Source organism: Astatotilapia calliptera, chromosome 5 (genome assembly GCF_900246225.1).
Source record: "Astatotilapia calliptera chromosome 5, fAstCal1.2, whole genome shotgun sequence".
Classification (NCBI taxonomy): Eukaryota; Metazoa; Chordata; class Actinopteri; order Cichliformes; family Cichlidae; genus Astatotilapia; species Astatotilapia calliptera.
In genome coordinates, this window is record NC_039306.1 from 21773769 (window position 1) to 21794385 (window position 20617).

At 41.1% G+C, this 20617-nt stretch overlaps 2 protein-coding genes across 2 annotated transcripts; both read right to left on the bottom strand.

Annotated features, from left to right (window-relative positions):
* Positions 1-8857: 8857 nt before the first annotated feature.
* On the bottom strand, positions 8858-12613 carry LOC113021711 (neurogenic differentiation factor 4-like). Its single transcript, XM_026166422.1, has 2 exons — positions 12445-12613; positions 8858-10257 (listed from the first exon to the last, which is right to left on the bottom strand). The coding sequence occupies exon 2, from the start codon at positions 10249-10251 to the stop codon at positions 9262-9264; it is 990 nt and encodes a 329-aa protein (XP_026022207.1). The 5' UTR covers positions 10252-10257; positions 12445-12613; the 3' UTR covers positions 8858-9261.
* A 5596-nt stretch (positions 12614-18209) lies between these two features.
* On the bottom strand, positions 18210-20231 carry endou (endonuclease, polyU-specific). Its single transcript, XM_026166423.1, has 7 exons — positions 20150-20231; positions 19412-19571; positions 19120-19325; positions 18897-19010; positions 18699-18805; positions 18474-18616; positions 18210-18394 (listed from the first exon to the last, which is right to left on the bottom strand). The coding sequence occupies exons 1-7, from the start codon at positions 20196-20198 to the stop codon at positions 18280-18282; spliced, it is 894 nt and encodes a 297-aa protein (XP_026022208.1). The 5' UTR covers positions 20199-20231; the 3' UTR covers positions 18210-18279.
* Positions 20232-20617: the final 386 nt, after the last annotated feature.

Below are 20617 nucleotides of genomic sequence, written 5' to 3' on the forward strand. Positions count from 1 at the left end.
GGCAGAGAGGGAGTGTGTGTACGGAAAAGGAGGGGCAGGAGAGAGGAGGGGAGACCCAGCAACGGATGGCAGATCAGAGGGAATAAGGACTGTGTGTGTGTGTTTTGAAGATGGTGGAAAGTCACTGAAACTTGAAAGAAGTTGTTGACATGGTGAAGCAAAGGGAAGTGTAATTGGTGGATGAAACAGATGGCTTATGGACAGATAAACTGTGTATTCTTTTTGCTTGTTTGATCTTGAAACAGGTTCCCACACAAATGGCTCTGCCCCACAGGGTTCGTTCGCTCATTTGTTGAATGACCGGGTTGTTATAATGAGTTATGAGCAAAGCCTGAGTTATTTACACAATCGTCAAAACCCTTTGCTCAAATCCTGCTCTGTCCACATGTGCTTGATGATTCTGCTTATCGGTTCAGTCCCTGTTATCCACAAGCTGAAGAATTTCAGTTTGGCAAATGTGTCAGAAAGGCTTATTTATATATATTACAGATGGACAATATGTAAGAATTTAAGTTGCTAGAAACTTTATGAAGATTTACAACATTTTAGCTTCACATCATTATCTTTGAACAGCCCTCAATTTGGGCACTTTTGCAAAAGTGAGACCCCTATTAAATGCTTTAGATCAGTATATCGAATAATCTCGTTTTATATTTATTTCAGTCAGTAAGCAGGCATTTAAGTTGCCATTTTATAAAAGTTATATATATATATAAAATATATATATAAATATATATAAAATATATATATATATATATATATATATAAAAACACCCAGCACGCCCCTGCGGGCGGTTTATCCTTCAAGCTTCAAGCTATAAAAAGTTTTATAAAAAAAGTTAACAATCGAGTTAAGTTTTCAAAAACATAATAAAAAACTATAGCAACTTCCATCTTTTATATATAGTGTATGACTGTGCGATACCACCATAAGCATTCATACATTCATTCATTTGGTTTCTCTTTTAATTCAGTTTAATTCAATTCAGCTCAGTTCAAGAGCCTACTATAGCAGAGAGAAAAACCCAAACAACCAGCCAACTCACTATGAGCAAGCACTTGGCGGCAGTGGGAAGGAAAAACGCCCTTTTAACAGGAAGAAATCAGGCTCAGGGAGGGGCAGCCATCTGCCGTTGGGGGTGAGGGGAGGGAGACAGCACAGAAGACACACTGTGGAAAAGCTCTGTTTTAGCTCTGCTTGTGTCCTTTGATTGTGCAGAAATTAATTGTAGCTGCCAGAGTATCAACTCTGAATTCATCAGAGCTGAAAACACCCATCAGTATCTGCTGGAAATAATCCAGTCAGAGCGGCAAGAAGTGAACAGAAACAGCTGCAAAATCAGGTTAAATCAACATTTTTATCAAAACATTAACTGGTGCAGCTTTAAATAGTGCATAATGACCAGTTTAACTGGTGCACTTCAGTTTTAATGTTTCTTTTTTTCTCCCGTCTCCATCATTCCAAACTTTTAATCAGGATATTAAAAGTTCGGATTTGTCAGTAATCACTGAGGTATAGTGGGGATGACAAAGCACTGATTGTCTCCACTTGTGCAACTTCCTGAGGACATCAGCCTCCTGGTGCCACACTCTGTTTTTTCACTCACATCACGCACCGAACATCAGGAGGTAAATTTTACACTAGGTGGCCTTCTTTAAAATGCTGATCCACTGCAAATCCAAAACACTCTCAGCCTCTCTGCCACCCAGTTCCATTTCTCACCTACTGAAACATCTAAAGCGAAGCACTGGTATAGCTGAGATGGTGAAATTAAATGTGGATGGCTGCGAGATGAAGATAGTCACACAAAATTTACAAACATGATACTGTGGGACTCCTGTGCGCTACCATGTTGCTTCCTGCTTTCTGCCAGTTAAGGTGTAGATTCAGATCAGATGTCCTAAATGTGCTTGCGAGTGTCATTTTGGAGAGGTAGGGGAGTATTAGGTGGAGCAGAAGGAGGCAAGGGCTGAGGTGAGATTGACGCATGGCCCAATATCGAGTAAATGTCAGTCTAATTCTGATACACTAAACGGTCTGAGCTCTAGTCTGCCTTGTGCGCTCCAAGTAGTCACCTGAGGAATATGGGGAATAAATGCGTGGCTAACTACAGTCTATTAAAATGATGTGAACAGTTTAAAGACACTGAGTGTGTGAAGTGCTCTTGTGTAAATGAGACAGGCCATTTAAAAACACCAAGTGTTTAATGCAAGCTGTAAAAGCCTTAATGGTAGCGTCCAGTCAGTCTTGGCAGGGTCACTTTATAACTCTTCTAAGGATGTGCTCATGTAAACTTATATCCCAGTTTAATTTAAGGCAGACATATTCACTTTTATTTCATTTGCATGTTTATTACGGACAAAGCAACACACCAACAGCTTCTGGCACCATGCCAGATAAGGGGTTAGGTTGAGGGACAGTGAGGAAGGACGACAAACTGGAGCAGTAAGCACATTTCATCAGCGGATACAGTTACACACACACACACAACACACACACACATTTTCTGACTGCCCTGTCCTTTGCTCTTTAACTAATCTCTCTCTGTCATAAAACCTTTATAAGATGGCTCACCGTAACATCCTGCAGAGTAATGCAGTGCATTGCATTCCTCCCTCAGTGATCTATATATGGATTTTCAGTGTTTGCTCACGTCTCTGTTCTCCTTTCATGTGTGCAGCAGGTTAGTTTGACGCAACTTCTTCTTCAATCCACAAACTTTTACTTGAGCAGAAAGATGTGGTTTGGCTAACCTCTCTCCCACACCACTGACCACTGGAACTATACTGACACAAATTCATTTTAATTCGGCTTAAAAAATATTTATAAACTTAAATAAATACAGGAGACAGTAAAAATACTCAATTACAAGTAGAACTTATCCATTTAAGATTAATTAAAAAAAGATTCTTTCTTAGGTAAAAGTGCAAAATTATAATTAGTAAACTATACTTATACCTCAATTATAGTTTTATATGTAAACACAAATTAATGCCACAGATGCCCTAAATGAACAGATTTGGTAAATACCAAAATCAGCTTTTATGTTTCTGTAATGATAATTGCAGTAATGCAATTAAGTGTTTTAATTAAAATTATATTTTTGAATAACATAACAACATAACCATAAAACTAACAACACAATGTTTAGTTTTAAATGAGTTTCAGATTTAAAAAATGTTTGTTTTCTTGTTTTTATGGCAGATGGTCTGACAAATTTGTACTGTATTTGTATCTGTACATATTTATTGTTAAACAAATATGAAGTATTTCTTGAAATTTTTATATATGACATGCAAAGGTAAATCTTTAAAAACTGGTTGAAAACACTTTATAATGTGTCCACCAGTCAGCTGTACAAGCTAACATTATCTTCTTAAACCTGCTCTGACCTGTGAGCCCTCATGGCGTCGTCCTATCAGGTCTGACACCAGGATGCTGGTAGTACGTTATACAGGTCCAGTGGGCTGTGGGTTGTAGGGCTCCAGTCTTATTCCACTGAGTCCTAAATATGCTTAATCATATCACATTCTCAGGAATTTGGAGACCAGCTCAGTGCTATAAGGCTCCCAGTGATGTTCCTTCTGGTGTTCCTGAGATTTTTCTTTGACGTGTGCATTGTCCTGCTAGGAGAGACTACTGCCATCTGGGAGTGCTTAAATATTTAGCTTCCACTTTCATCAGAAACAAAACACATTGTTTGCCTCATTAACTCTGAAAATCTTATCACATAAAATCAAAGGTAAGTTTACCAAAAAGCATTTTAAAAAGCATCAAAAAACACTTTTTCTTCAAATCGTGCCAGCTGTGTTGTTTTTCTAGCCATTTTTTTGTGTTTCTTTCCTCTCCTTTACTCAGTGTGCCAACAGTCCTGGAGAGCACTGTCTTTCTCTTTTTTTCTTTTTTTGATCATTCATTTTCCCCCCTCAAGGATAAAAGCCCCAACCACAACCTTCTTCCCTAATAGCCGATGCACTTCAGTGCTGGCTTTGAAGATTTAATCAGTCAGATTTCCTTGATTAATCCTTTTTCATGTCCTTTCACGGTAAATAATTAGACTCTGATATGATCACTTGCTGGATGGAGAGGACAGCATGCAGTTCTCTGATAGAGCAGAGTCCCCAGGTATCTTCATTAGCCTGATTATTCTCATCCAAACACACTCCATCAACCAGTTTACTTGTAAATAGGTTAATTCTATTCCCACTCCCTGCTCACTCTGCTGGCTCACTGTGTTTAGCAGAGGAGTTCTCACCAAATGTCTCTTTTGTTATGTGTCTACCTTCACAGTCATCGCAAAGGAAGTATTTGAGAAATTATCTCATCTCCATCGTATTTAGTCTGAGGGGTTTTCATTGTAAACGAATGCCAGTCACTCGATGCCAAATGTGTCTTTGTCAAACAGTTGTTGTATTTTTATTAATACAGTATGCTTTACAGACTTCAGTCAAGACCAAGACTGTAGAAGTTGTGTAATGTTGACACCTAGTGGCCAAATGCTTATATCTCATGCAGCTGATACATATATTGCAGGAATGAACATCTACCACTAGGTGGCAGTGAGATTCCTCCCTCCTTCATTATAGATTTTGTCCTGACCTCTTGTCATCTAACATAATAATAATTAATAAAACACAAATAACAATGAGCATATTCACAACAGAAGACTCATTTTTCTTCAAATTCTTCCAAAACAGGATCTGTTTAACCGTGCATTAGATGCTGAGCTGAGTAAGCGCTGCAGCTGCATACTGTTGCGCATCAAATGGAGAAGAGGAGCTGCTGCACTGACTGCCCCTCTCTCCTCTGGATTAACGAGTAAATGACACCATTCAGACACTGAGCTCTGATCAGCTGCTTAATACTGTTTCATCCCAAATAACACAACCACCATCCACACGTGAGGTGGATGGTGGTCCACAGTTTGTGCGTCTCTCTCACAGACGCACAAATTGTGGATTCACATAAGTGAGCACGTATTCTTTAGATAATTTGGTACTTATATTCAGGCAGCAGGAAGCTACTGTTCCATATGATGTTAGAGTGACACAAATATATACACTTATTGTTCTTAAAACTTTATTGGTTTCATAAATATGACTGAAACCCTTTTCTAACTACTAAGACTTGATGGCGCTTGATTTAAACTGTGCTTGAATTGTTGCATTTGTCTAATTTTTTCATATAAATGTTGCCAAGCTGCAAGTTTCCTTTGGGAAAATTGACATAATTGGGAAATTATTCAAAACATCACATGTGAATGAGGCACTGTGAACAGTTTCTGCATTTATTCAATAAAAGGCATCGTTGATATTAAATGTCAGAGGGGTCAACGGTCAAAAGGTTAAGGGTGAATGCAGTCCTTTCTTTCTCCTGTGTACAGAAGTGTCCTTTTTAAATCACAAAACTTTTTTTTTTCTTTTTCTTTTTCAAGACGCTGGTCGATCAGCCGTCCATCATTTATCATGTAGGAACACTCCGCATGTTAATTGTCTGGGGATCGTCTGTGTCTCCAACAAGCAGAGAGATGTCCTGCTATTTGTTATTCATCCTGCCCCCTCAAAGTTAGTCCCTGGTTTTCCTGGTTAGTAGTGCAAATGCATTACAAATACACGCACAGGCTTATACTAATCCTTGTGAAAACAAAGCGATATATTTTTTCCCAGTGCAGGTCATGCGTGGGATGTTCATCAGCGTGTTTATCGGGATTAGGAGCATTTCAGCCAAAATATAACCTCTAACGTCATACTTAACGCTCGCTGCTCTGAATGAAAAGATGAAGGCAGGGCAGAAACACGCAGAAAGATGACCGGCAACGTGATGAAGAAACTGGTCACCAGTGTTCCTTCAGTGACCATTCCCACCACTGACCCATGACCTCTTGACCCCTCTCCCTGACCTCTCAGTGGGTGGCCCTTAAAGTGACCAGCAAGGACTATAAAGCAAGACTGGCTGCTGTCAAATCAGGTCTCTCTTGTTTTTGCTTTTATCTTCATCATTTTCTCACTCTGGCTGTTTATTTCCAGGCTTTTAAAATTTGATTCCAGCATTTCAAATGTTTTTTGAAATGTATTTATTAAATGTGTATAATACAAGTGTTAAGTTGCAGCCTGGGTGGATGTCAGGGCAGGATTATGCCAACGCAATGTCAGAGAAGTAGAAAGCCTAAGAAGGCGGGCAGCCATGTTAATCATAAATCTTTATCTTGCAATCCTGCCTCGCACATTCGTCCTTCATTAAAAGACGGCACCGGGGATTAGTGCCGCTAAACCACAGAGATCTGGAGAGAAAAATGAGAAACAAAGTAGCAAGTAAACAAGGCGTGTTAATGTTGGTAGTGTTTAAACCAGAGGAGGAGCCAGACATTTGAAACACCCGGGGCTTAGCCCTAAAGGGTAGTATGCATGTGGGATTTTATTTTTTTTTTTGAGGGGGGGGGGGGGGGGGGGTGTAGAAATGACTGAAAGATTAATTGGCTTTGTTTTGAGTTTTGTTCAAAAAAGAATGACTTCATATAGGGAAATATATATATCACACATGCAGGACACCTTAAACTAGTTTTTTAATTGAGCAGCAAGACAGAACGAAGTCGGGGCTGTATCAAGACACAGGGAGTAAACCCCAATTCAACCAGACCCAGAACTGATCCAGAATTAAAACAGGACTACAACAGTTCAAAAGCAGGATTACTGAGGACTTAACCAAGACCGAACCAGAATCAGAACTAGATGATAGTAGCACTAAAAATCATCATAGACCTGCTCTACACTTATTTATTTAATTCTACCAAAGTCCACTATTTAGATTGAGAAAAGTTTATATAATTATTTAGCCTTGTTGTGCAAACAAGCCTGCAGAACTTAATAAATATAGAATTTGAAAAATAGCAAACCTAAAAAGAAACACTAGGTACGAGATACATGAGTACCTATGATACAGTGATACTTTTAGTAAGCAACCATTTGACTAACATGTGTGTCTACCTGCTCTTGTTCATCTCTGTTCTGTCCTCATTCTGCTCTCCCTCTCTCTCTCTCTCTGTTCCTCTCTCTCCCTCTTTGTGCTGACAATCATCAAATCTACAGTTGAAACCAGATATTTACGAACTCTTCAGATCAAAACACAAACACTTTTTTAATTGTAACATCAAATCAGACTAAATGTTTATTTTTTTAGATTGATAAATATAAAAACATATTTGTTAACTTTAAGAGTAAAGAGAGAAACTGTCTGTGTTTTTTAATTGCAAATGGCACCAAATTGTATTCAAACTTGAGCCACACTTATGGAGCTCCACGATTCTTTTCCTGGTGTTTTGGTTGACATCTCTTGATTTTCCCATGTCAAAGAAACAGGCTCTGTGTTTTGCCTTATATGCATCCACAGCTGTGCCACCAGTTTACTCACATGGACTCTACTAACCTATCAGAAGCTTCTTCAGCTCAGAATGGAATCGTCTGGAGTTTTCTTATTAATTAACAATAAACTTAGTGTACATGTACTCCTAAATTTAATGAAAGTGATAAAAAATAGACAGCTCTGTCTCTCTTTATTCTGACATTTAACTAATTCAAAATATATTTCAATATTTATCTAAAACAAAAATTTACTCTAAATTGATGTTGTACAGTAAAAATGTTTTACGTTTTCTCCCTAAAGTGTATGTAAATATCTGGTTACAAATGTGAATATCCTGCTGTGTACTGAAATCCCTCTTGTTTTGCATAGAAATATACTGAACAACATACATAGCATAATATATAAAATAACATTTACCTGAGTTTTTTCTTTGAAAGAACCCTCTAATGTCCATTCTTATATTTCAGTACATAACTGAAACCGATTTAGTCGGGGAGGGTAAGAACTGAAAATATGAAATAAACACACGTAAGCTAAGACTCTCTAAAAAATAGCATTTGTTCGGCTTTTCATTTCGCCATTTGTTGATTCACTTGAAGAGCAAGTAAAATAATATTGGTCAAGTGATCAGTTTCATATCAATCTTTCGTGATGCACCGTCATATTTACATTATTTGTATGGTACGAATGATTTGCTTTGGTACCTGCTCAAACTTAAGCTCTCCTTAGTATGGCTGGCTCCGTTTCTCCAACAGCGCACTCACGGGCAGCAGCTGCCCCGCCCCCTCGCTCAGTCGCTTTGTGCCTGAGCTTGGATCATACCAATATCAGGGGGGGATTCATGCACAGTCGTAAATTCCCACAGTGTGCACTATGTGCTTCGAATATTGTGTGTACTTTTTGTTTTATACAGTTGTCAGCCAGGCATCTAACTATGAAAAAATTACACTCCAAAATACCCCGGGCTTCTGACAAAACAACCCGGGCTTAAGCCCCGTAAGCCACCCCCCCGCTCCGCCCCTGGTTTAAACGATGGATTCTGATGAATATATATGCTTAAAAATAAAACATTTCATCAAGTAGTAAACAAAAGAAAAAACAGACTTAATTGAACTTTCAGTATTTTAATAACATCAATTGTCCCAAAGGAAACAAGACTGAAAAGAAAAACAGTCATATGTTGCAGTTTCTTTACAATTTTAACCTGAGAATTACAATTTTTGCTTCTCCGCGATCCCCTTTGCAAACCTCCACATTACAGAAAATTTAAAATAAAGACAAACAAACAAATATCTCTCTCTTCGGTCATTACTCACAGAAGATCAGCTTGATCCCCACAAATGAATGGTTTCAAGTGTGAAACTTGAATATAATGGAACAAAAAACTGGACACAAAACAAGGATAAGATATTAGATGGATGAGTCTAAGTGACAAAGAAAAGCTTGGACTACAAATATGTACAAATAAAAACAAAAAAAACAAAAACACACACATCAGAAAAAAATTAATTTACACCATCTTAAATTAACGAATAAATTAAAAATACTTTATGTGGAATAATATCTGGTGTTACCAAAGCTTAATTAGAAGTGCTTATTTTACAGTACCCGGGCAGCTGGACAGCAGCAGCCTGCTATGTCCTTATATCATTTGGTAAATGAGTTTTGGAAAACAATTTATTGGTTTAAGTCAAATATTTTCTAATACTAGCAATGCTGAGTAGTGCTACTCTACTGTGCAAATGTTCCACAAGTGTTAAAAAACAAACTATTCTACAGTGCTTGACTACCAGTCTGTCTACTGAGAGAGAGCCAGCTTCTTTAAATCAGCCTGAGTGTTTGTGAAGGACGGGACTCCATCCTTCAAGTCGTACTGAAGGCTGATGTGGAACCGATCCTCCTCAGTCTCTGTAGACAGATGTAATCTGTCGGGGAGGCATGTGCGGTGGATGATAGGAGTCATATGGCCCCTCTAAGTGTACATCATATCCGGTATGTGTATGATACAGCACCTGCTCCACAGGGGTGGGAGAGTAGCGGTGGGAAGGTGGGTAGTGAGGTGAAGGCTCCTGTTTGGCCACCAGGTTGCTACTGATGCTGAGAGGTGGTGTAGGCGGGCCGTCATATGGAGGGGTTCCCACGCCACCAGCATTGTACTCGTTTGGTGAGTGATTCTCATAGGGTCTTCCCTTCATCGCCCTCAAGTGAAGCAGGTGAGCTGAGTCAAATGTGCCATATGGGGGACTTGGCAGTCCTGGAGAGGAGTAGCTCACCATGCCACCAAGTGTAGGTGGTGGCCGACCTCCATGTCTGTCTTCAGGCCTCATCCCAGGACCCGGAGCTGGTCCCATCTGTAAGCAGCCGGCAACCAGGTTGGTCGTGGGCTGTGACAGTCCCTTACACAGCGTTTCCATGAAAGCCCTGCTTTCTGTGGACAGGCCCCCCTCCAGAGCCTCAGACAGAGCACAGATGTAGTTGCGGGCCAGCCGTAACGTCTCGATCTTGGACAGCTTCTGTGTTTTGGAGTGACAGGGCATGATGGTGCGCAGGTTTTCAAGTGCATCATTTAGGCCGTGCATACGCGAGCGCTCCCTGGCATTCGCTTTTATTCGCCTCGCACGGAAACGCTCCTGCCGGGCCTTGGTCATCCTCTTTCTCTTAGGCCCTCGTCGTTTTGATTCATCCTCTGGTCCTTCCTCTCTGTCCTCCTCATCTTCCTCTGCGTCCTCACTCCCCATCTCTCTGGCCTGTTGGATCATGTCACCTGTTCTGTAGCTGTGCGATGGGGCCGATGGATCCCCATCAGGTGAGCTCATGTCTCCGTCCATCCACTGCAGAGGGCTGACGACCTCCTCACCCTCCCCTTGTCTAACATATGGCTTTATCATCATAGCAATCTGCCAAAAAATAGAGAATAAAGAACATCTTTGTGACACACATGCTGTAATAATTTTGAGGTCTAATGTTTATTAGACCTCAGATTCATCATTGTCAAGTTCGTTGTTGTTGGTTTCCAGCTTCTTCTTTTATATAAAGCAATGCATTCAACATGAGTACTGTAATACATACAGTGACTGTACTTACACTAGGATTTGTTTTGAAATTCTATGAATGTTATCTGTTTTTCCTAAACATATGATAATACAAAATATTGGGGTTTTTTCCTAAAGTCATGTGCTGTTGAAAGTATTGCATTAAACTGGAATGTATATTTTAGGTTATTGGTCACTGAGGTCATCCTACATAAGTATTACCTAAATTCTGAATAATTTATAATGCACTGAAATATATTTATTTCTGTAATATTTTGATCAGAGCCTTTTCACATGTGAATTTGCTCCTTTTAACTTTTATTTTATTTATTTAATTTTTTTTAGCACCACTAAAGAGGAATACTTAGCAGCTTTTGTTTGGACTGAACTTGGTGATTCTGGACCTGTCTCAGATTATAAGTGTTCCAGTGGATTAAACAGCTCTTCATAAATCAGCAGGTGATCAGCAGTTTATCTTTCCTGGCTTCATAATAAAGGTGTGTTAGCCATAATTAACAGCCCCACCTCCTACAAATGCTCATCAGTATTATCGTTTGTTTTTCAAGGAACATGTAATCTCTTCTGGATCATGTTTTTAATGCATCATAAAATAATTTTGTAATGACATTGCCACTAATGTTACTAATTTCTGACTGTTTTTTAATCATGTATGACTACAAAATGTAGCAGGTGGTTAATATTGTTCAAGGATATTTTAGCATAATCTCCTAAACCTAACCAACACTATTTGGTTCCTAAACCTCACCAACGGAAGTGGAAATAAAAAATCAAAAGTTTGCAAATTAAATGAAAGAAATTAAGTATAAGACCAAGTATAAAAATCTAGTGTATTTCTGTCACTGTTTGCTTCTCTTTGCTGTAAGATCTTTCGATTAGCGAAAAAATACTTTTCCTGTTCTTTTCATCTAGAAACATAACTTAACTTACTTCCCAGAAAGATTGTCTGTGAAGGTTCTCAGTCATCCAGGTCATCGTAGTCAAAGGAGCTTGCAAAGAAAAGCGTCTGGACTTCTTTAAGTTACTTGAAGACGTTTCACCTCTCATCCGAGAAGCTTCTTCAGTTCTAAGGTCAAATGGTGGCGATATCTGGGACTCTCCACCATTTGACCTTAGAACTGAAGAAGCTTCTCGGATGAGAGGTGAAACGTCTTCAAGTAACTTAAAGAAGTCCAGACGCTTTTCTTAGCAAGCTCCTTTGACTCCCAGAAAGATTATACGATGTTAAGGTTGGGGAAGGTTAAGGGGTGAATTAAGGGGTCTGATGGCCGTGGTAACCTGGGGTTAGTGAATACAAGTCTTAAGTCACAAGGAATAAACATCAATAACCTTTAAAACCATTATTTTTGCACAAATAAGTCCTCAAACGGGCCGACGGTTTCAGCACCGGACAGTTCCTGATGCGCGCTTCTCAGCCTCATGTACTTCTGATTGGCCAAACATTACAGCTGCAGAGAGAGGTGATGGCTTTTAATGCTTTTATAGCTACATGAATTTTCCCCTATATGTATTATCTGCTTTACCCGTCTTCTCCCCTTCCCTTGTTCTTTGGGTAATCCCGGTCAACTTGTGAACTGGTAATGCCCCAGCAAGTCACCGACAGGACTTTAATCTGGGCCATCACAGGATTTACTCCGTGGATGAAGCAACGACCATGGGATTAAATGAAAGATCGACATCCCGCAGATCAGTAGCCTGACAGAGGGCTCAGTCTGAATTCAAATAGACATTTTCAAAGGCAGAAATATTAATGTCTCCCCACAAATTGCGTGCCTAAGCAGTTATTGCTGAAGTATATTAAGATAAGCCTTTTGTACTTTTTTCATTAGATATATTAATTTCTTGTTGACTTTACGTGCACTTGCTTTAGTTCAAAATAAAATCCCTATGCCAAAAAAATCTGGTACTCTAAACTGAAAGCAAGTTGCCTGTAAGATACATTAAAATGTAAATTACGTGTAAACAGTGTGTCCACACTGACTCACTCACATGTGAGACCCGCAGAGCCTCTCTCGGCTGCGCTATGAAACATACCGGTGCTGATGTGTCCCGGGACCGCCTCAGGAAGTCTGTCAGATGATATTTGTCCTTTCTCCACGGATCACAGCTCGGTCACACCGTCCATCAAGCAGCGCTGAAGTTCAGTGGCGTCTCCTTGTGCGGAGCTGCTCAGCCTCTCAGTGCGGGTCACTCTGAGGGGGCTCCGGGTTTTAACCTTCACGTTAAAGCTCCTCCTCTTCCCACTCCCATCCAATTCCTGTTGACGCGCTTCGGCTCGCGCGTGGCCGGCCCGTGGCTGTAGCCCCTGGAGCTCAAAGACTTGCGCGCACGCGAGCGCGTGTGTGAGAGATGTGCATAAGCTCACTGAAATTGTCGAGACAAACAGGGGAGGCCCGGGCCTTTGTTGAGGCGCGAGGGCGGCCGCCAAATCCGCAGCACGGTGTCAGTGAACGGAGGGGAGACGCGCTCGGTCGCGTGAGCCTAACTGTATGTGACAGCTCGGAGATGCGTGTGAGCAGGTGTTTGAGCCATTCCCCTCGTCCAGCATAGGCCCTTTGCGCTGTGGAGATGAGGCTGTTAAACAAGTTCACCTCAACTGAGAGGCCGCTCTGACCAGAAGGGGTAAGTTTGGTCTCCTGAGGTGTGCGCTTAAATGAGCAATGTGACTTCGAGACTCGCTCCAGCCCCCCTCGTCCTCTCTGCGGGACATGGGTGTCTGAATATTGAGGCTTAGCACCATAACCCACATTCACTGACAATGAATGAATGTCTTCGCTTATCAGAATTATTCAATAGCTGTAAGTTAACCTTGAATTTGAAAAGTCCAGTAATTTCTTTTATTGCATTGAACTTTTATGTCAGTAGTTTGAGCAAATTGCAACACAGTTTTCACTCTGATTTGCTCAAAAAACAAAAAATTATATGGATGCTAGCTCTATTCAGTGTTGACCGCAGAACCTGCTGTATCGCTTCAGCCACGTCACTCTATTCAGTGATGGGGACCATGAAACGTGGCTGAAAGTCTTAAAGACAAGGGAATATGATGAGGTATACTAATGATTAGATTAATAATGATTAATAATTAATAATGATTATACAGATTACATTAACTTTTCAGCTGACTAAGAATTACAACTAAAACACTTGTGACTGTATATTTGACATTTTATTCGACTAATATACAGGTAACGTCAAGTAGGTGGCAAATTTCACACAATGATTTAAAGTCATATTATTTCAAGGAAAGAAAATGTTAGCAATCCAGATGTAAATAGACGCATGCTCATAACCATCCAAAGTTCTCCAAAAAGTGAGGATGACAAATTGTCTTGCTGATTGTTGTCATTTTTCTAAACTGGAGAAAAGAGAGAGCGTGAGATTGGGAATGCTGTACAGGGAGTGCAGAATTATTAGGCTAATGAGTATTTTGTCCACATCATCCTCTTCATGCATGTTGTCTTACTCCAAGCTGTATAGGCTGGAAAGCCTACTACCAATTAAGCATATTAGGTGATGTGCATCTCTGTAATGAGAAGGGGTGTGGTCTAATGACATCAACACCCTATATCGGGTGTGCATAACTATTAGGCAACGTCCTTTCCTTTGGCAAAATGGGTCAAAAGAAGGACTTGACAGGCACAGAAAAGTCAAAAATAGTGAGATAAAGTATTCTGATTCTGATTCTGATATCTTGCAGAGGGATGCAGCAGTCTCAAAATTGCAAAGCTTCTGAAGCGTGATCATCGAACAATCAGGCGTTTCATTCAAAATAGTCAACAGGGTCGCAAGAAGCGTGTGGAAAAACCAAGGAGCAAAATAACTGCCCATGAACTCAGAAAAGTCAAGCGTGCAGCTACCAAGATGCCACTTGCCACCAGTTTGGCCATATTTCAGAGCTGCAACATCACTGGAGTGCCCAAAAGCACAAGGTGTGCAATACTCAGAGACATGGCCAAGGTAAGAAAGGCTGAAAGACGACCACCACTGAACAAGACACACAAGCTGAAACGTCAAGACTGGGCCAAGAAATATCTCAAGACTGATTTTTCTAAGGTTTTATGGACTGATGAAATGAGAGTGAGTCTTGATGGGCCAGATGGATGGGCCCGTGGCTGGATTGGTAAAGGGCAGAGAGCTCCAGTCCGACTCAGACGCCAGCAAGGTGGAGGTGGAGTACTGGTTTGGGCTGGTATCATCAAAGATGAGCTTGTGGGGCCTTTTCGGGTTGAGGATGGAGTCAAGCTCAACTCCCAGTCCTACTGCCAGTTTCTGGAAGACACCTTCTTCAAGCAGTGGTACAGGAAGAAGTCTGCATCCTTCAAGAAAAACATGATTTTCATGCAGGACAATGCTCCATCACACGCGTCCAAGTACTCCACAGCGTGGCTGGCAAGAAAGGGTATAAAAGAAGAAAAACTAATGACATGGCCACCTTGTTCACCTGATCTGAACCCCATTGAGAACCTGTGGTCCATCATCAAATGTGAGATTTACAAGGAGGGAAAACAGTACACCTCTCTGAACAGTGTCTGGGAGGCTGTGGTTGCTGCTGCACGCAATGTTGATGGTGAACAGATCAAAACACTGACAGAATCCATGGATGGCAGGCTTTTGAGTGTCCTTGCAAAGAAAGGTGGCTATATTGGTCGCTGATTTGTTTTTGTTTTGTTTTTGAATGTCAGAAATGTATATTTGTGAATGTGGAGATGTTATATTGGTGTCACTGGTAAAAATAAATGATTGAAATGGGTATATATTTGTTTTTTGTTAAGTTGCCTAATAATTATGCACAGTAATAGTCACCTGCACACACAGATATCCCCCTAAAATAGCTAAAACTAAAAACAAACTAAAAACTACTTCCAAAAACATTCAGCTTTGATATTAATGAGTTTTTTGGGTTCATTGAGAACATGATTGTTGTTCAATAATAAAATTATTCCTCAAAAATACAACTTGCCTAATAATTCTGCACTCCCTGTATATGCAATTTAGGAAAAGAGCACCACATGCTCTAACAGAGGGGCTTAACATAGTTTACAGGGTAATCTGCAATTCCAAACTATGTGCTTTCACTTTATATTCATTCCCAAGTCGACCACCTTGCCCCATGCTCCTCCCCCCGCATCTTTTCCTGTCCTATTCCACACCTGCAGCCTGAGATGGGAATAGCAGAGCTGGGTCTCTTACATCCCCAGAGTGGAACCGGCAGGGGAATATGATAGCTGAGGCCTCGTGTCCCCGTTGCATATGCTTGTAAAACATTTTGTAACAACCTAGCAGAATAAATTTTATTCATTATTCTTCTAAGAGCTTTGATCCAAACTTGAAAAACTTCTCTCTCTTCTAGCCTGTTAATAATTCTATTTAAATGCAACCTACTTGCAGTTTTTATCCGATCTTTATGTTCGACAAGTGGTGCTCGTATGTATGCCATGATGTCCCCTGATCCCTGTGTGCTGGCCACACATGATGAAGTCCTGCTGCAGATGGTCTTTGCTTGAACATATATCATATTTTAACAGTCTGTGGCTCAGATGCTCATCTATTCTCCACTGGCTGCTCAGCCCACTCAGCATGTTCGCATGCTCAGAGGACTCCTCACCTTCTCTAGGTATGAGACGGGAATTTGTTTTAATAAAAAAAAGAAGGACAGATAAAACTTCACTTCAGTACACACACAGACATGACCTTCCTCTGAATCCCCAGTGTTTCTGTGTGTGACAGTGGGGAAAGTGGGTTTTGTCCATCTGTCATACTGGAATTCCATAGAGAGATGCCAGCGCCGCAGCATGAAGACAGTGTGTCTGTTTGTGTTTGTGCGCGTTCTCATGTTTGGGGATGAGGATAGAGCCCATGTGTAGCCTTTAAAAAGTTTTTTTTTTTCTCCATATGAGAAATGTAATGTGAACATGTAATTTGATATGGCCGTAGGTTGTATCGGTGCACTGAGATTGTATCTCTCACTTTGCACATGTCAGTATCCATTTCAACATCTATACCAGCGGTAACAGCAATAACAATACGGTCTTCAAATTGTTTGGAAAACGTACAAAACAACACCAGAGAATGAATGTTGTTCTGTATTTCATGGTCCCCCATCAACTTTAGAAATGGCCAGTCTTCTAAGCCAAACTTGAACCTCCCTCCAGCCCAGGATCGACCCTGGGGAGACTGGGGTGATGGTGACCATGTGTCTTTCTACTAACCATCTCACTGATGGACCCCACCACTGGGTAAAATACACGCCCCTCCCCTCCTCCTCCTCTCCCTGTGGCTGAACCCTAAACCCCTTTAACCCTTTCCTAAACCCCCTGCTGGCCCCCTGTTGAGCGTGCTCATTGGCTGACCGCCTTCAGGCGTCCCTTTTCCACAGGCCCATTGTCTGGCCCCCATAAGCAGCTTTGTTTCTGCGTGTGCAGCTGGGCTAGCCCGCTCAGCCATTAGCCGCAACACGCGAAAGAGAGAGCGGGATAATATAATTACAAAACAAAAGTCAGGTGGCTCACGAGATGTGCCAGGAGAAGCCCATTTGAGGGAGATGCGAGGACACGCTGGCGGGTGGCCAGCTATAATTTGATTATGAAGTTGTGTGAGTGACAAAAGAAACAATTGAATCTTTTTTTTTCTCCCCCTTTTATTTGCCCCACTGTGATTTAATTTGATTCCACTGGGGCTTAAAAAAGAGGGCAGAGTGAAAAGAGAGGAGATTTACTCTTCTAATTTCCAGAGCCACCAGCAAAGAAAATGTAATATGGTCTGACAAAATAGCAAGAGAAATTCTTCCCTGGGCGAACTTTATTGTCATGTTGCTGCAGCACTTTGACTACATGTGAGGCCTAAATCAGATGAATTGCTGAAGGCTGAGTTTTCCTGCGGACTGACTGGTCTTGTGCTCTTGTTTTGCATGAATGCACACAGACTGGTGGACAATGGGATCAGTGGCAGATCCACCTCCTGTAATACTTTCTTTAAACAGGGCAGCAAGTGTGTCCCCCCTGTTCTGTCGGCAGACCAGAATTTATCCTGTTAGTCACCCTAGATGAGTGAAAGAGTAAAATCAACCCCCATACCAGCTGGACACACACATACACATCCATTTATAAAGGCAGAAACGCACAAGCACACACACACACACACACACACACACACACACACACACACACACACACACACACACACACACACACACACACACACACACACACACACATTCTTAACCCCACACACTGGGGAGTTATACACACTGGCAGCTTTATGGACAGCTGATAAGAACAGGTTTAGCTGGTGGTTACTGTTCAGAGCAGGTCAAGCAGAACAAGATCTGTTAATGTCTCTTTGTTTCTATAGTTCATACTGCAAAAGACTGCATTTTGTTTTCTGTTTTTTTGTTTTGCTCTTACATAAGACAATAAGCAATTGTGTCAAGTGTGCACACGCTCTTATGACTGAACGGTTAGTGTCAGCGTTGTGCCCGCTCACGGTGTGTAAACGCCCATTTTTTGCCCCATTAGGCACAGCTTGATCGTGCCCCTGGGAGATCGCCACATTCTCATGCTCCGAGAGACTTCTCTGAAAGGTTTCACTGCAGATTAATTGCTGGTTTACAGTTTTGTTTATGCAACTAGATAATCAGAAAGAAACCATCATTAGGAGATAAAGTATTTTTTAATTTATTGCTCTGTATTGTTTTAATACAGGAGGGAAGGTTGTGACAAATTTACATCACATTACATCTTTCAATTCGGGAACTTGAACTTAAATGCTACTATTGGGAAAATGATTTCAAAACAATTATATAATGAGTGCAATGAAACACTTGCAGGCAGCTCTGCAATTTGTTTATTGTTTAGGGGGAAATGTCAGTCCTTAAGGGGATGCGGGATAGGCCGAGCCAATGAACTTCTTCCCATCTCCATAGGAGGAATTATCCCAGGTGTAAGTCTGAATAATGAGCGTTTTCCCTCCCACACTTAGATGACACCTAAGGATGATGATAGACAGCAGAAATGAGAACAGATCCACGTTCAATAAGGCGTCACAGGATGTGAACATTTACTCACTGTTTTCCAGGACGAGTGATGTAGCAGAGGCTGTAAATGGCAAAGTCAAATTCCGGGCTGCAGCCAATGACCGCAGAGCCAACCTGCTTGTAGTAGCTGTCCCACATGAACTGCATCCCCAAGACATCAGGAAATGTAGTCCACTGAAGCAAGAAAGAAAAAAATGAATGCAGCGCCCTTTGTAAATTAAAAGAGTATTTTAGGATTTTTATCATCAGTGCTTACAGGCCCATTGAAGCTGTGGCTGTAGTAGTTTAGCTTTCCACTTTTTTCAAGAAGATAAAACCGGATCCAGTTGTGGAAACCGGAAACCTTTCCTCCCTTGATCTCTCCTGTTAGAGAATGTGGTTTTAAAATAGTACAAAAAAGAGAATATGTTTTCAAATAAATAAGATGTTCAAAAGAAATCTGCTCTGTCCAAACCTGCAAAGATGTGCTCAAATCCGCTGGAGTCCAGCTGGTTGTTGTTGCGAGAGTACAGACCAAACCACATCATCTTCAGGTCCTGAATGAAGTCTTCCTCTGATTTGTAAATGCCTTAAGATATAAACACAGACATTGAAAACACACGAGGATAACCGTACCCGACCTTCAAGTATTGCTGAGGATGCGTGAAGGTGAAATATCATGCATAGAAATGTTTTACCCTTGTTGTAGAGAAAAGCAAACAGCTCCCGTCCCAGCTGAGTGTTGGACATAGTTTCCCTGACAAACTTGTCCTGCTCAGCCAGCTGCTGAGAGCTGAAGTTCTCTGCCTGTCCAGTCATCCTGTTGTAGTTGTCCAGCACAGACAGCAGAGCAGCGTAGGTGGGCTTGGAGAAGAGAGCATTCTCATTCAGGTAGCTGAACAAGCTGAAAGCAGAAAAAAAAAGATTTAGGACATAGAAAAACTGCTATGTAGCGAGAGATTGCTGTGCTGATAAAACGGCTTTTCTCACGGCTTTGAGGAGCGATCTGTCTCAGAGCTGGTCTGAGAGTCGGCCACCAGAGCCTGAGGGTCAATGACCAAGTCTGAGGCTGAAGCCTTGTTTGAGTCCAGAGAATAAAGTCTCTCAGAGATAGACTTGATCTCTGCATCAGTTACGGTACCACCCACATCTACAAAATACATGCACATATGTGTGTTACTGGAGATGTCAGAGTACAGATAACAGGAATGTAAATAAGTCACGTTAAAAACAGTATGTGAAATAGTCCAACTTAACTCTGCTTGAGTCAGAGATCACATTTAAACCGCTGTTTAGATCACCACACAAACCATAAAACATCAACTTTCCACAATGAAAGCTGGAGTATCTTTATACTCTAGTATTGCTGCTTTCATGTATCAAAATACATCTTCCACCACTGGGTTATACTCAACATAGAGGCAACAGATGCAGTTAGGGAATGAACAAACTGAACCCTTTTAATCTCCGTTCATTATATGGACTAGCCCAACAATGACACCTGCTGGACATATACTAAAAAAAAAAAAGCTTTGCCCATGAGTTGCTGACTGGCACTGGCACGAGTAATTGCTATCTGTTCCATAACCACATCGTCCCTGACATGATTCCAGCGTATCTGGAAACAAACCGGACAGACTGGTGTTATAAACACACTGACATCCTTGTTCTGCCTGTAATATGATCATAATAAAAATGCAAAGATGGGTTAAAAAATAAATGACTTACTGCTGAAACCCAGGGTCAAACAGAGTACAAGGACAGCAAGGAGCTTCATCTTTGCTTAGCAGCAGCCTGATATCTGGGTGTACTAACTGTTATGGCCTTTCCTTTATGTCAAAGTGGGGTGTGGTTTTTGCCCAACTACCATCAGAGAGGTAGGGCATACTGGTTCAGGGACCATTGGAGGTGGAGTTAAGTGACAGAGCACCTATGCACAGGTTACTCAGCTTTAATTCTCTCAAGTAGTCACTTGTTGGAACATGATGGCCACACATACATTCTGACCACACCAGCAGGCATCAACATGGCAGCAATTGCATCACGTTTTTAAAGAAGAGTCTGTGGTTATTGTTGTTTGGGTAATCCCAAGTGCTAAATACACCCAACCACAGTGAAGGGCACAGCTTTTAAAATGAGAAAACAATAGCATTGTTTTGGCTTTCTGTGGCACACCCATAAGTCGCTGGAGCAATT

Coding starts and splice junctions, on each gene's coding strand:
- LOC113021711 (XM_026166422.1), bottom strand. CDS start 10,251: ATGATGATAAAGCCATATGTTAGACAAGGGGAGGGTGAGGAGGTCGTC.
- endou (XM_026166423.1), bottom strand. CDS start 20,198: ATGAAGCTCCTTGCTGTCCTTGTACTCTGTTTGACCCTGGGTTTCAGC. Junction 19,572..20,149: donor TTTGACCCTGGGTTTCAGCA/GTAAGTCATTTA, acceptor TGTATTTTGTAG/ATGTGGGTGGTACCGTAACT. Junction 18,806..18,896: donor ATTTGAGCACATCTTTGCAG/GTTTGGACAGAG, acceptor ATTCTCTAACAG/GAGAGATCAAGGGAGGAAAG.